This window comes from Ranitomeya imitator, chromosome 1 (genome assembly GCF_032444005.1).
Source record: "Ranitomeya imitator isolate aRanImi1 chromosome 1, aRanImi1.pri, whole genome shotgun sequence".
In the NCBI taxonomy this organism is placed as follows: domain Eukaryota; kingdom Metazoa; phylum Chordata; class Amphibia; order Anura; family Dendrobatidae; genus Ranitomeya; species Ranitomeya imitator.
Window position 1 is genome coordinate 969,095,327 of NC_091282.1, and position 16,428 is coordinate 969,111,754.

At 43.2% G+C, this 16,428-nt stretch overlaps 2 protein-coding genes across 2 annotated transcripts; one reads left to right on the top strand and one right to left on the bottom strand.

Annotated features, from left to right (window-relative positions):
- The first annotated feature begins 8,650 nt into the window (after nucleotides 1-8,650).
- LOC138656681 (uncharacterized) lies at nucleotides 8,651-10,603 on the top strand. Its single transcript, XM_069743836.1, has 3 exons — nucleotides 8,651-8,950; nucleotides 9,489-9,645; nucleotides 10,174-10,603. The coding sequence occupies exons 1-3, from the start codon at nucleotides 8,770-8,772 to the stop codon at nucleotides 10,601-10,603; spliced, it is 768 nt and encodes a 255-aa protein (XP_069599937.1). The 5' UTR covers nucleotides 8,651-8,769.
- Nucleotides 10,604-11,116: 513 nt separating this feature from the next.
- Nucleotides 11,117-16,139, bottom strand: LOC138656680 (uncharacterized). The gene is made up of 2 exons (XM_069743835.1): nucleotides 12,670-16,139; nucleotides 11,117-12,399 (listed from the first exon to the last, which is right to left on the bottom strand). Exons 1-2 carry the CDS (start codon nucleotides 13,005-13,007, stop codon nucleotides 11,499-11,501), a joined length of 1,239 nt encoding a protein of 412 aa, XP_069599936.1. The 5' UTR covers nucleotides 13,008-16,139; the 3' UTR covers nucleotides 11,117-11,498.
- Between the last annotated feature and the right edge of the window lie 289 nt (nucleotides 16,140-16,428).

Genomic DNA, 16,428 nt, shown 5'->3' on the forward strand with positions numbered 1-16,428 from the left:
GGGGGGGGGGGGCCTAAGGGGGGGGTAATGTTAGAAGTCGAGTTTCCTCTGCTGCACAGGGGAAATCTCGATCCGTGTCTGCTGCGGTCTCCCATTCGGTATCGGCCGCAGTGGGCTCTGCTCAGCGGAGACGTCGCTCCCAGCATCTCGCTGAGGCTGATTCGGTGCATAGGGTCACTACTGCCTTTTCTGGCTTTCCTATGGTACCCTGCACTGATCTGCGGCGAGCGAGCCTCTCTGGGACTAAGTCCTTGTTTACTCACACTGAGCATGCCCAGGGCAGGGTCTCCCACTGGAGGTCGAGGGCCACATGTTCGCTCACATGCTCAGGTGCTGCAGTACATTCCATTGGTCCTCCTGAAAGGGCAAAACATGCTCAGGTACTGCAGCACTTTCCATTGGTCCTTCTGGAAGGTCCTGAAAGGGCAAAAACTTCAGTAGCAGCTTCCTGTGCTGCAACTATATAAACTGCGCATGACCGCACGGCCATGCGCTAGTATTGTCTTGAAAATATGTGTGTGTGTAGATGGATGTATGTCGAAGGATGAAAGCTCCTAAATATCCCTCCCTAGTGTTATTGACTGTTTGCGGATGATGGTAGCTATCTAGCGCCCGACTAGCCATCAGCACAAAACACACATAACAGCGTCTAGTTGCTGTGACCGCCTGTACGGCGCCGTGCGCTTTCCTTACCCAAGCCTGGGTGGTTAGCGGCGTCCGTTCGTGCGGCACCGCACGCACTCTCGTGCCTTTATTTACTATTTTGATAGTTTCCTTACACACCCAGTTGCGGTGTTGTGCCAGCAGTGGTCTAATCGGACTTCAATCCTAGTTGGGGTTGTGTTCGGTGACTTATTGCTCGCGCTCTATGTGCGGTACCGCGGTCCTGTGACGCAACAGGATCGCTTCCTTCACGCAGGGTGAAGTTAACCCTTGTATGTATACTTATAGTACCGCCATATAGTCCGTCTTACTTAGCAGCAGGTATTTTCCTGCACGGTGGATCCCGGGTTGCGAACGCACCAATTCCATCTAATAAACTATATATTTGGTGCGTTCCACCAACCCTAACAATACGATTCCACAAATTGACATTCTATAGAAAAATGTTTTTTGCTAAAACTTGATCAGCAGTGCAGATTCATCAATTAGCAATAATAAATCCACAATAACTCTGAAATAAAATGTTTTTTTTTTTATTTGGCTTTTGCGGCAGATTAACCCACAAAGCTGTTTTTTTTAGGGACCACATCACGTTTGAAGTGACTTTGAGGTGTCAATATGACAGAATATATCCAAAAGTGACACCATTCTAAAAACTGCACCCCTCAAGGGGCTCAAAACCACATTCAAAAAGTTTATTAACCCTTTAGGTGCTTCACGAAAACTAAAATAATGTGGAAGGAAAAACTTAACATTTAGCTTTTTTCACAAAAAATTTTACTTTACACCCAACTCTCCATTCTAAATTTTTTTCTACTTTACACCTAAACTTTTTTATTCTCACAAGAATAATAGGAGAAAATGGACCACAAAAAGTTGTGCAATTTCTCCTGAGTACACCAATACCCTATATGTGGGGGAAATCCACTGTGTGGGCGCATGGCAGGGCTCAGAATGTTGGGAGCACTTTTTGAACATAAAATTGTCTGGAATCGATGGCGGGCACCATGTCATGTTTAGAGACCCCCTGATGTGCCTAAACCAAAGGTGGGGAACCTTTTTCCAGCTGGGGGCCATTTGGAAATTTCTACCATCATCTGGGGGCCACATAAAAATGATCACCTTGAAAATTACCCCGGTATATTTAGTCAAACAATTAATTACGGTAACTCACTCTTAATGTGACGACTGGAGCTGCTTCTCTTTGGTGCAGCTGTGATGTTAGGTGATGCTGATCATGTTTCTCACTGCTGCTGGGGGGCACAGAGATCACAGAGGGGCACATAGCTGGAGGGGACAGAGATCGCAGGGGGCACAGATCATATGGGAGCACAAATATCACAGGGGACAGGATGCACATAGCTGGGAGGCACAGAGATCACAGGGGGGGCACAAAGATCAAAGGAGGGCACGTAGCTCACACAAAGCTGGGAGGGCACATAGCTGGGGGGCACAGAGATCACAGAGGGGCACATAGCTGGAGGGGACAGAGATCACAGGGGGCACAGATCACATGGGAGCACAAATATCATGGGGGTACATAGCAGGGGGCACAGGGATCACAGGGGGACACATAGATCACTGGGGGCACAAAGCTGGGAGCCACAGAGATCATAGGGATGCACATAGCTGGGGGCACAGAGATCACAGGGGGCATATAGCTGGAGGGCACAGAAATCACAGGGGGGCATATAGCTGGAGGGCACAGAAATCACGGGGGGCATATAGCTGAGAGGGGCAGAGAGATCACAGGGAACAGAGATCACAGGGGGCACATAACTGGGGGGCACATAGATCACAGGGGGCACATAGCTGGGGAGCACAGAGAGATCACAGGGGGCATATAGCTGGAGGGCACAGAAATCACAGGGAGGCATATACAGTTATATGAAAAATTTTGGGCACCCCTATTAATCTTAAGCTTAATGTTTTATAAAAATTGTTTTTTTTTGCAACAGCTATTTTAGTTTCATATATCTAATAACTGTTGGACACAATGAGGTTGATTGTACTAACAGAAAATGTGTAATCTGCATTCAAACAATATTTGATAGGTGCATAAGTAACTTTGTCACTGATTCATGAACATTATTGTCAAGAATCTGCTGATACTGAGAGGAATCCATGCGTCCCTCAACTTTAACAAGATTCCCGATGCAGGCATTGGCCACACAGCCCCAAAGCATGATGGAACCTCCACCAAATTCTACTGTGGGTAGCAAGTGTTTTTCTTGGAATGCTGTGTTTTTTGGCCGCCATGCATAACGCCTTTTTGTATGACCAAACAACTCAATCTTGGTTTCATCAGTCCACAGGACCTTCTTCCAAAAAGAAAATGGCTTCTCCAAATGTGCTTTGCATACCTCAGCTGACTCTGTTTGTGGCGTGCTTGCAGAAACGGCTTCTTTCGCATCACTCTCCCATACAGCTTTCCTTGTGCAAAGTGCGTTGTATAGTTGACCGATGCACAGTGACACCATCTGCAGCAAGGTGATGCTGCAGCTCTCTGGAGGTGGTCTGAGGATTGTCCTTGACTGATCTCATCATTCTTCTTCTCTGCCTTTCTGATGTTTTTCTTGGCCTGCCACTTCTGGCCTTAACAAGAACTGTACCCGTGTTCTTCCATTTCCTTACTATGTTCCTCACAGTGGAAATTGACAGGTTAAATCTGAGACAGCTTTTTGTATCCTTCCCCTGAACAACTATGTTGAATAATCTTTGTTTTCAGATCATTAGACGGTTGTTTTGAGGAGCCCATGATGCCACTCTTCAGAGGAGATTCAAACAGGAGAACAACTTGCAAGTGGCCACTTTAAGTAGCTTTTCTCATGATTGCATACACCTGGCTTTGAAGTTCAAAGCTCAATGAGGTTAGAAAACCAAAAAAAGTGCTTTAGTAAGTCAGTAAAAAGTAGGTAGGAGTATTTAAAACAAGAAAATGATAATGGTGCCCATACTTATGCACCTGTCAAATTTTGTTTGAATGCAGATTGTACATTTTGTGTTAGTACAATAAACCTCATTTCAAGGCAGAAACATTACTGTGTCCAACAGTTATTAGATACATGAAACTGAAATAGCTGTTGCAAAAAAAACAATTTTTATAAAACATTAAGCTTAAGATTACTAGGGGTGCCCAAACTTTTTCATATAACTGTAGCTGCGGGGGTGCAGAGTGATCACAGGGGGAACAGAGATCACTGGGGGGCACAGAAATCACAGGGGGCATATAGCTGGTGGAGCACAGGGATCACATGAGGGCACAGAGATGACATGGGGGCACATAGCTGGGAGGCACAGAGATCACTGGGGGCACATAGCTGAGGGGCACAGATCACCCGCAGACAGGCACTGTGCTGCCGGCAGAGAGATTGCTCTGGACACTCTGGCAGTAGGTCCTCTTCCGGGACAGGAGAGCATTCGGTACTAACCCCGCCCACCCGATGCTAACCCCGCCCACTCCAGTGCTAACCCTGCCCACCCCGATTACATCATTCATGTGCAGGGCATCTCTCTGTTAGTAGTTCATCTTCCCTGAAACCAAAAGAATTGTCCATTGAATTCCAACAGATGAATAATGAATGGAGGGAGAGTCCTGAGGTCCTCCATACACATCAGACGGTTGTCTTGTTCTGAAGTTGAAGGAATCTTAACAATATGACATTCAATTTTCTAAACTGAGTGGCTAAAATGATAAGGATATTATGATTTCCAACAAAATGAAAAAAAGCATTACCAAGACCTATAGTAAATAGCAATAGCAACAGTCTGTGAAAGGCAGCTATTGTAAGTAGATTCTTGCTTTTCTGTTATGGGCAGGATATACTGTATGTGAACATCACAAAAACGCCATAGACTATTGTAATTTAGAAAGCATCAACATGCTTCACCTTTTCTGAAGGTTCTCTATCCTCAAATAAAAACAAGCCAGCAGTGTACATGAATGATCTGACGGACTCCACGAGGAGCACGTGCTGATCTACTCTTAGATTGTCTTTGGAGATTTAACAAATCAAAGTCATCCGAGCTATAGTTGGTAAATCCATCAGCAACATAGACATCTTAGACTCAGCAGAAGCCAGTGATAACTTCAGGCAAAGCCTTTGGCTGTAACCACTGAGCCGCAGGAACCCTGAGGCATCCATTACATATTCTGCTAGTAAATGAAGACATTCTTACTTGTTTTCCACACTTGCTGTCACCAATATGTGCCTCTCTTCTCCTGCTAATATGTCACTTTGCCAGGTAAATTTATGCTAGCAACAACAGGAATACACTTTGGGAAATAACTATTGTAAACTAATTATTAGAAATCACTATTGGAATATTATGTTTAATGTAGAGATATAAAATATTTGCTTCAGTGAATTCTAGATTATTTGTTGTATACCTGCATACAACATATTATATATACAGTACAGACCAAAAGTTTGGACACACCTTCTCATTTAAAGATTTTTCTGTATTTTCATGACTATGAAAATTGTACATTCACACTGAAGGCATAAAAACTATGAATTAACACATGTGGAATTATATACTTAACAAAAAGTGTGAAACAACTGAAATTATGTCTTATATTCTAGGTTCTTCAAAGTAGACACCTTTTGCTTTGATGACTGCTTCGCACATTCTTGGCATTCTCTTGATGAGCTTTAAGAGGTCATCACCGTTAATGGTCTTCCAACAATCTTGAAGGAGTTCCCAGAGATGCTTAGCACTTGCTGGCCCTTTTGCCTTCACTCTGCAGTCCAGCTCACCTCAAACCATCTCGATTGGGTTCAGGTCTGGTGACTGTGGAGGCCAGGTCATCTGGCGTAGCTCCCCATCACTCTCCTTCTTGGTCAAATAGCCCTTACACAGCCTGGAGGTGTGATTGAGGTAATTGTCCTTTTGAAAAATAAATGATGGTCCAACTAAATGCAAACTGCATGCCGCTGCAAGATGCTGTGGTAGCCATGCTGGTTCAGTATGCCTTCAATTTTGAATAAATCCCCAACAGTGTCACCAGCAAAGCACCCCCACACCATCACACCTCCTCCTCCATGCTTCACGGTGGGAACCAGGCATGTAGAGTCCATCCGTTTACCTTTTCTGCGTCGCACAAAGACATGGTGGTTGGAACCAAAGATCTCAAATTTGGACTCATCAGACCAAAGCACAGATTTCCACTGGTCTAATGTCCATTTCTTGTGTTCTTTAGCCCAAACAAGTCTCTTCTGCTTGTTGCCTGTCCATAGCAGTGGTTTCCTAGCAGCTATTTTGCCATGAAGGTCTGCTGCACAAAGTCTCCTCTTAACAGTTGTTGTAGAGATGTCATATATAATAAACCTGGCCTATTTGATTGACTCCCGGGAGTCAATCTCATGCCTGGGGGGAATAGGATGTTGTCCCATAGTGGAGCGAGGGGCAAAAAGGGTGAAATTAGCTTTGAAGAATATTTATGCGAGTCCCAGATTGCAAGAGAGTGTTTTATAATGGGGTTCGAGATATGTTTGCGTTGAGTTGGGAGAATCCATAAAATTGTATCTATGGTGTCGGGTTGTAGCTCGGAGGCCTCTAAGGATAGCCATAATGGAGGTTCAGTGTAGGCGTGATATAGGGTCAGTTGGCCCAACTGGGCGGTGCGGTAATACTTAGGAAGGTTAGGAACACCCAAGCCCCCTTTCAGGCGGTGGCGGTAGAGGGTGGCTTTATTTACTCTGGGGAGACCTCTCCAAACGAAAGTATCTATTGATCTTTAGGCCATTTTAAGGAAGTGCGAAGGGATAGGGATTGGCAGGACGCGGAATAGATAAAGTAGCTTGGGGAGAATTGACATCTTCAAGGCACGCACTCGGCCTAGCCATGAGAGGTGCAGCTTCTCCCAAGATTGGAGTAGAAGGCGAAGTTTACAGAGCATAGGTGGATAATTGGCTACGTAGGGGGAGTCTAAGTTAGCCGTCAGTTTTACTCCTAAATAATCCAAATGTTTAGTGACCCACTGAAACGGAAAATCTTTTTGGAGTTGTGTTATAGTTGATTGCGGGAGGGATACATTCATTGCGTAAGATTTGGCAGTGTTTATTTGCAGACCAGATATAGATTCAAAATCTTGTAAGGTTTGGAGAAGGGCCGGTAAGGATGTATGAGGGGACGATAGAAGGAGTAGAATGTCATCTGCAAACATAAATAGCTTGTGTGGGACTGTTGCCACCTCTACGCCCTGTATTTTGGAGTTGAGACGCAGCTGGATAGCCAGTGGTTCGAACGCTAGGAGGAACAATAGGGGCGAGAGGGGACAACCCTGGCGGGTACCTCTGCTTATTGGGAAGAGTGTAGAGGAGAAGCCGCTGTAGCGCACGTAGGCGGAAGGGGAACTATAGAGAGCGTGGATCCAGGAGAGGAAGTGGTCCGGAAACTTCCATCTCTGCAGCACCGCAAACAAGTAAGGCCACGACACAGAGTCAAAGGCTTTTTTGATGTCTAATGACAGTAACATGCTTGATATATTGCGGCGCTTACAGAAATGTAGCAAGTGGGAGACCCTCCGAATGTTGTCTGAAGCCTGTCGGCGCGGGACGAAGCCTACTTGATCTTTGTGTATTAATGCACCTAAGCCTGAATTCAACCTTTGAGATAGGATTTTAGCCAGTATTTTAAGGTCTATGTTAACTAGAGATATTGGTCTATAATTGGACCAAAATAAGTGGTCTGAATTGGGCTTAGGTATCATAGATATTGCAGCCGTTAATGAGGCTGTGCCTTGTTTATTACCATCTCTCAGGGAGTTGAAATAATTAGTGAGGTGTGGGGTCAGTGCCGAGGCATATTTTTTATAGTAAAGGGCCTTAGTAAACCTATCAGGGCCTGGTTTTTTGTTAATTTTCAAATTTTTAATGGCTGTCTCGATTTTGTTAGGGGTTATGACTTGGTCAAGAAGTTCGACCATATCAGGACTAACAGTTGTTTCACACTTTTTTGTTAAGTATATAATTCCACATGTGTTAATTCATAGTTTTGATGCCTTCAGTGTGAATTTACAATTTTCGTAGCCATGAAAATACAGAAAAATCTTTAAATGAGAATATGTGTCCAAACTTTTGGTCTGTACTGTACATCCGAGTGTTGAGAATGAGAAATGCCAGTCTGTACAGTGTCACCAGATTAACAATACTGGCAACATGTGGGTCACATCATCAATCATATAAAGGCAGATGGGCTCCCCCAGGTCCATTATACAGTCATGTGATGTCATAGGATTCCCATACAGAATCGTTAGCTGTCGGTTGAAAAAATGATTCGACTGACAGCTATCTTTCCTGACTACTCCATAGCACGCCTATGTTCTGTATGAGAGCCACTGCCAGACTCCCCATGTAGCCGCTCATATTGTCAATAAAAAGGCATCATCAGTCCGAAATCCCAGACTGCTGGAATCCTGATCTCCTTTAAGTTCTTCTGTTTGGGTAGAATCAGGAAGCCCCTATACACATTAGACTGCCTGATTAAATCACCATTCAAGGTTTATTTTTTTTTTACAATGTTTATAGTCTTATAGGTATGTGGCCTAAACAATGGTATGAAATATAATAAAGAAAAATAATAACCATTTAATATATTTGAATGTGTAATATACAATGTATACATATTTTTTTAAATAAATAGTTTTGATTAAAAGTCCCTGAAAATAAAAAATAAAAACATTAATACAAATACAATATAGTCCATTTAAGGCCGGCTTCACATTCGCGAGTTTTACGGACGTAAGAGAGGTGCAGAAAATACGGATTGCACACGGTACAATGCATCTCTATGGCCAAGCTTCTATCTGCCGTATTTTACGGTTCCGTATTATACGGTCTTCTACGGCCGTAGAAAATCGCAGCATGCTGCGTTTGTCACCGTATTGCGCAAAAAAATCGCCAATGAAAGTCTATGGGGGCGAGAAATATACGGATCACACACGGACCAACAGTGTGACTTGCGTAAAATACGCCAGACATCGCCAGGTGCAAGGAATTGAGCCAAGCCCTCAATCATGAAACTCAGACATGCTAATTAGCTCAAAAAGCCACACAGACATCCCGGAAGTCTGGTGCTCGCCTCCACAGAGTTCCAAGCAGCATGGCAAACATCATCAATGTTGATATGCTCCTCATCCTGGTCCAAGAAAGGCCTGAAATATGGGACCAGAGGGATCCCAACTACTCCAACCGGGCCAGGAAAGAGGCAGCTTGGAGGGCCATCTGTGGGCTACTATTCCCTGATTATGCCCAACGGCCACGTGCGGAGCAGACAAGTCTATGTAAGTACACTCATGTATTCACAAGATTTTACTTTAAAAGATGCTTTCCCTACATGATTACTTGAGCAATCATTTTTATCTTTATATGTCATTTATGGCCTTATTTGTCATTTTCAGAAGCTGAGTAACATGCCAAAGTGTTTCTGGACATAGTTCATGTTCATCTTGCCCTGCTAATTATTTTTCTTGGCCTCATAATCCGTCCAGAGGGTTGTTGTCCCTTGTCTTATTTTTAGATATTTTTGAGCATTATTCTCATTATAGCACAAGTCATTTTCCTTTCCTATCCTAGCATATCTTACCTAATGTATGTTTGCAAGAACAGGGTTCTCTCCCCTCTCTACCAGTCTGATACTGTCAAGTTATTAACTGTGGGCGATATATAGACCTCTGCATGTAACCCCTTTATCATCTGACTCACCATGGAAATTATTGTGCTATAGCCACTTTTTGCTTTAACAATACAAATATGTCTGACAACTGGACTAAGCTATGTTCAGAATGATATAGAACATTATTTGTGCCCTTGTAATTGCAGTGGATGATGTTATGACAAGATGGCGCAGCATCCGGGACCAATACCGGCGGGAAAGACAGCAGCGGGCTAGGAGTGGGTCAGCAGCCCCACTGAAGAAGAGGAAGTATATATATTACGACCGTCTTTCCTTTTTGGATGCCAGTATGGATCTTAGGCAGTAAGTACAAACCACTCTAGACATTTGTAATTAAACTAAATTTTTTTTTTTTTGTGGATTAGGGTTATGACATTGCAAGTTCCATGTAAGGATGTGTCAATATAGTGCCAACAATAATGTAAACAAGCATAAATTCCAAAAGGGTCCTGGAGGAGAGAGGACCCTGGCCGCCAAGCATCCCAAGATTCAACAAGGGATGGGTGAGAATGTAGTATGCGAGTGTTGAGATGTTCAGGCAGTGTTTTGTGGTATGGGTTGTTACTGCATGGTATCTTATTGTTTGAAGAGGTGGTTGTGCCTGGTTTTTGTGTAGCTTGAAATGGTATGCCACATTATGATGTGTCGTGATAGTGTTTGTTATATTTGTGGGGCTCTCCAAGACAAATCTTGCATATTCTTGTGTGAATATGAGATAATAGGGGAGTAGAGAAGGAGATGTTGTGTTTTTTGTTTTTTTTTAATATTGCACACCGATGTCTAATTAAACAATGTCAAAATAAAAATTTTATTTTATTGTTTTCTTTACAGAACACAGTCAAACCTCACAGAGAGGGAAACCGGATCAGAATCAGACCCTATCATTGATCCTGTAAGTGTGGAGGAAGAGGTTGCAGGACCATCTATGGCTGCATCAGGATCCATCATTGAGGACCCATCAGCAGCATCATCACTGCAGGCAGCAGCAAGTGATGAAGATGCTGCACCACCACCCTCAGCAGCACATGTACCAAGGCCTGTGGAACATGGGCACAGCAGCAGCCCTACAGGCCCACTGGTGTCATCCCCACAGGCAGCTGGGCCTTTACGGAGATCACGGCGAAGGAGAGAGCTTGAAGGCAGAAGAAGTGAAGTTGATGCTGGGGTCCTCAACTATTTGGCATGGGCAGCCACAGATGATGGCGAGGAGGCCTTTGCCCGCAGCCTTGCCCGATACCTTAGACCCTTCCCCGTGAGGTGAGGCTACGTGTGAGAGGGTGTATGCAAATCCTGATTGATTTAAGCACCCCTCCAAATAACCCCTATGAGGTTTTTGAATACCTGGAGCGAAGGCAGCTTGGCCAAACAAACCTCTTGCGCCTTCAATTCCCTCAACAGGAGCCAAATCAATCAGGATTTGCTGCACCTACTCCACGTATGCCTCCCCTTCAACCCCTCCCATCCCAAAATCTACAAAGGCCATTAGAGTACCAAATGGCAGGCTTCAACCCCCAATCCCAATATGGCCACTTCTCCAGACACAGTGATGTTGGCTGGTCCCAACCTGGGTTTGGACAACATGGCCATTTTGGGTTGGGGTATGATGCAAGGCAATCTGTACCTCAGCATGATGCCCAGAGCCAAATGGCTTTTGGTCAACACACATCTGGCCAATATGGACAAGGCCAGTATTCTGGGCCGCAAGCCACTGCATCCTCACAGGATGAACTGCCATCGGCCCAACAAAGGCCACCAGACCAGGACCCAGAGCTGCCAACATCTCCCCTACCAACTTACAGGGATCTGTAATTTAGTTTTGTTTTTTGTGTTTTGTTTTGGTAGCTGGCTACCATGTTAATGTTGTGTTTTCAAAACATTTCCACTTTGTTGTGGATCCTTGGTATAAAGCAACCCATAAAAAAGGCTTCTCAAAACCATATGGCAAAAATATGGGGTTAACAACCAAAAAAAAAGGGTTGCAAAGTTAGTAAAAAGTTTACAAAAAAGCCAATTGATGTTTGTAGACTAATCATTTTTGCATCACACACATATTCAGAAAACAGAAACATATGGTAATTAAGGAAAAAAAACACACAGTACGTTTTCAGTGGTTGATAATAATATATTACAAAAACATATCTTTAAAATAACAAAAATCACAACTGAGAAACAGCATAATCTTGCCAGGGAGTAGAACCCTGAGGAGAAACAAAATAATTGGTCAATACATCCCTAACTTTGATACCAGAAAGGGGACGGCGCGGAGGTGGGCCATGTGGTGTTGGACTACTGACACTACGCAACATGTGTTCATCATTACCATCTGAGAAGCAATCATGTATGCGGGTATAGTTGTGCAAAATTACAGATGCTTTGATTACTTCATTGACTGTAGCCTCACTGAGCTGCATGGCAGTCTGTAGGACACGCCATTTGGCCACCAGAATACCAAAGGCGCACTCCACCAGTCTGCGCGCCCTAGAAAGGCGCAAATTAAATATCCTCCGACGATGGTCCAGGTTGCGCCGGGGATAAGGCCTCATGACGTGTCTGGTGAGTTGGAAGGCCTCATCTCCAACAAAAATAAAAGGCAGTGCTTCTGCAGTGGAGCCTGGGAGTTGTTGTGGTGGTGGGAGGTCTAACTGGTTTTCACGTAGCCGCCGACCCATTATAGACGAATTGAAGACCCTAGAGTCTCCAGTTCGTCCATAGGCCCCAATGTCTACAATTATAAACCTGTAGTTACTGTCAACTACAGCTAACAGAACTACAGAGAAAAACTGCTTATAGTTGTAGAATTGGGAGCCAGAGTTCGGCGGCTTACGTACCCTAATATGTTTCCCATCCACCGCTCCAATGCAGTTTGGGAAGTCACAATTGACCTTGAACCCACGGGCTATTTTGAGCCAATCAGCCTGTTTGGGCTCAGGCATCACAAGGTCCTTAAGTCTATCCCATATTTGGCGACAGGTTAACCGCACAATGCCAGAAATGGTGGAGCGGCCAATCAAAAATTCAAGGTGGAGACCCGCAAAGGACAATCCAGTGGACAGAAATCTGTAAGTGAAACAAACACAATAAATTAGGTTTGTTTCAAGAGTGCACACAAAACATGAATAAGCACAATCATATTTGCATTTGTGGCCTACTAAATTAACACTGAAATGGGAAAAATGGCCTTAAGGGGCTGAAATGTAACAGTTACGTCACGTTGTCACATCTGCTTTGGCCTTAATGTACACATATTATGGGTAAAAATTTAAAAAAGAAGAAACATTTATAAAAAAGATCATCAACATACAGTATGTGAGGATGGAGAATACATACCGTAACGTGAGGAGAAGACGCTCCTCAGCAGAGATGGCTTTGCGCAGCCTTGTGTCCTGAAATGTTATTCCTGGGCGTAATATCTCCAACAATCTGTCAAAGGTTTGTATAGACATGCGACAGTACAGATAAAACTTGTCTGGATGTTCCCGCAGAGCTGTATATAGCCGATGAAAATGGCCTTTAGTGAGGCGTTTAGTCAGAAGAGGATGCACCCACATTCTTCTGCTCCTCCTTCGCGGATCCACAATCACAGGGTATGGGTGCCCAAACCGACGAGACAATAGCCAGTTAAACAAATCACGCTGCGTTGGGGTGAACTGCAGGTGGTCAGACATGGTCAAAATGTTACAACAACACTCCAACAGTTGCAAAACCACAAAATGACCATATGGGAGTGAGACACCTGTTGTAGAGGCCTTAAATAGGGTTGATGAGGGTAATTTAAATCAATTTCATTCGCCAAAACCGTTATATGTCCATTTTGTCAGGTTGCGTGAAAAATACGCATTATGGTGGGCATACGGATTACATACGCAACATTACATGCGCAAAATACGCGACCACACCTTGCCTACGGAGTTCTTACGGACCACCGTATTTCTAATTTTGGAGCGTATTACGGCCGTAAAATACGGACCGTATTTTTCAACGCTGAGTGTGAGGCCGGCCTAATAATGTATACAGTTCGTATTGTCAAATCTGGTGACCGATCCACAGTTATACTTAATACAGACAATCAATATTAGATAGTGGGAGGATAAATTTTAGCGTACCCGCTGATCAGCTGTTTGAAGGTACAGCTAATTGGTGGGAGTCAGGCAAACACTTTAATATTGATAAACCCACACAGCAAAAATGACAAAAAGAAAGCTAAAGAAGATGGTTCAGGAACAACATTGTTGGTGTTTTTACTGAAGTGTTTTCGGCTTCAAAAGCTCAGCAGGTACGCCGACATAAGTAGCAGTGTGCACTGTGCACATACCCTAAAGATACGTTCCCACGATGAGCTTTTGGTGTGTTTTTGACACTGCATATTTTTGCTGCATCAAAAATGCAGCGTCTTATAGTTCCAGAAAAGTGGATGGGATTAATAGAAATTTCATTCCCTCTGTATTTATTTTACTCAGCGTAAGTGGATATGCGGTGCCTGCTTCAAATCCGCAAAATGTCATGTTACCTTGCGGGTGCGCTGAGCGTTTTGTGCAGATTTTCCCAACAGACTTGCATTAGGTGCGGAAAATCCACAGGTAGAAAACACAAGTTTTTAGTGCGTTTCGGTGGCAGAAACATATGGAAAACTCATGTGCCCCGCTCTTGACTATACTAGTAAGTTTTTGTCAAAGTCAAATACCAGGAAGTATCAAAAACAAAGCAGATTTATTTAAAGCATGACACACCAACAAGAGCAACGTCAAAAAAGTGATAAAACACATGTTAACCCCCCCACACAAAAACGCAATGAAAACACACAAATAACCAAATTTAAATAATAGGTGCAGAAATTCTACAGCAACGAAAGCTCATCATGGGAACACAGCCTAACACTTCTGGGACACGATTGTTTAATCTTTGTGGTAGAAATCCAAGGCTGTGGCTGGTCATACTTCAAGTTTGTAGACATTGTGTGTCCAACTTCTAAAGATGCATTAGTGGAATAAAAGACTAGCAGCCAAAAATATGGCTATTGCGAGATTATCCATCAACCAGTCCACTAACCAGTGCAAAATAAGAGTCAGAATACTGTGGATATTTTGGGACATTAAATATCTTTTAGCAATGTTTCTGGGGGTGTGGGAGCCACACACATACAAATCTAGTGGGAATTCCTGAGAATAAAGGCATCTTTTATTTCCTTCTAAGAAAACTTCCACTATGACCCAGGTATTCGTATGTGATCTCATCTAGATCTTGCTGGGTTTTTTTTTTTGCAGAACTCATTTCACAATTTTTTGATCTGGAAAATGGGAATGCCCTGAAGGGTCAATGATTTTGTTCACAAAGTAGTATGAGGGGGATTTTAGATCATTGTTTTGTGCAATAATCAACTTCACTTCAGCTTCAGTTGCTTGATTGACTGTAGCACCTTGTCTTCTAGAAGTTCTTAAAGTGAACCTGACAGCTAGTACATGCTGCCCGAAGCATGAATCAGAGTCCAGGTCCGTCCTTTCAGCCAGGTAGGTTTTACTCTGAAACACTATAAGATTTCAAAGAAAACCTGTCATCTCCTATCCTCTGCACTCCCCTGAGTGACAGGTAACAGGAAGACACCTATCACTCAAGCGGCATGGCACTGGTTTTACTAAATTCAGGACTGTGCCTAATTTCTACAGCTTATTCTCCTTTTTTGGCTCATAGGGCAAAACAAGAAATATGTATCTATTTTTCACGTTTTTATTGTTTCTGTATACATTTTTTATCTATTGGACATATTTTTTTGTCACGGGCTGGGACAAGGATCAGTGATTCAGACTAACAGTGTCTCTTTTTTAGTATTGCTTCATTTATTTATTTATTTATTCTGTTTTTATTTATTTTTTCATTTATTTCACACACTCTACCCCCAACTAAGGTCTTAAAAGACTTTAACGTATTCATACTTTTTATTGCTGTCCGCATTGCTAAGTGGACTACCTGAATAGCAGAGTTAGGACCCAGCAGCTCCTGCTCTATCCCTACACCCAGATATCACATGATCGCTGGGATCGGAAGAGGAAGTGCTGACAGCCGTACCTATATAATAAAAAGAGTGTTTGCTCAGTGCTGCGTAGACAGTGATCAGAAAAGCAGAGATGGCAAGAAACCGGTGTGGGGAGTCCACAATCTTGTGCAAACAGCTTGATCTGTAGTGATGTTTTAGAACATTAGTGCATTAGTGTAGAGTAAAGGCCGGAGGATTTAGGCTATGTGCACACGTCAGGATTTCTGGCAGAAATTTTCCTGACAAAAACCTGACATTTCTGCCAGAAATCCGCATGCGTTTTTGTTTGTGTTTTTCATGCGTTTTTGACGTGTTTTGACGCATTTTTAGTGCGTTTTTTTTGCGTTTTTTTCCCAAATGCATAGAATCGCGGGAAAAAACGCAGAAAATCTGCAAAATTAATGAACATGATGCTTTTTTTTTACCGCGATGCGTAATGTGCACAAAAATTGCAGAATGCATTCTAAATGATAGGATGCATATGTCTGCAGTTTCTAATGCGTTTTTATCACGAAAAAAACGCGAAAAAAACTGAACGTGTGCACATACCCTTAAAGTCTATGGGTGTCCTGGAACTGGTTAAACATATGTTTGCTCTGAGATATTGCAGAATTTAAGAGTAAAACACACCTGGCTGAAATTACAGAGCAAGACTTAAAGGGGCTTGACCATGAAGAAAATAAATTTCAATCAATAGAAATTAAAATAATCAGTTCCACAATTGTATATATAAATACAAAATGTTCCTGTGCTGAGATAATCTTATATCTGTGCCCCTGCTGTGTACTGTGTAATGGCCGTGTCTGACGTACAGGGACATGGTCTGATCATATCACAGCTCCTGGGAAGAAGGAAAAGAATATACAGACAGGACAGCATGGGATCACCGCTGATTCTTTTTGCGAGGAAAGCATTTCTCTGCCTTTTTAAAAACAATGTTTTACCTCACAAAAGAATCAGCTGTGATCCCCTGCTGTCCTGTCTGTATTCTCTCTTTTCTCCTCCCCTGCCCAGGAGATGTGGTATGATCACACCATGTCCCTGTACGGTCAGACACA

What these genes read in the sequence shown, in the direction of transcription:
- LOC138656681 (XM_069743836.1), top strand. Translation starts at nt 8,770, where the DNA reads ATGGCAAACATCATCAATGTTGATATGCTCCTCATCCTGGTCCAAGAA. An exon ending in TGCGGAGCAGACAAGTCTAT is followed by an intron (nt 8,951 to 9,488) that starts GTAAGTACACTC and finishes TTGTAATTGCAG; the next exon opens with TGGATGATGTTATGACAAGA. An exon ending in GCCAGTATGGATCTTAGGCA is followed by an intron (nt 9,646 to 10,173) that starts GTAAGTACAAAC and finishes TTTTCTTTACAG; the next exon opens with AACACAGTCAAACCTCACAG.
- LOC138656680 (XM_069743835.1), bottom strand. Translation starts at nt 13,007, where the DNA reads ATGTCTGACCACCTGCAGTTCACCCCAACGCAGCGTGATTTGTTTAAC. An exon ending in CGTCTTCTCCTCACGTTACG is followed by an intron (nt 12,400 to 12,669) that starts GTATGTATTCTC and finishes TTTCACTTACAG; the next exon opens with ATTTCTGTCCACTGGATTGT.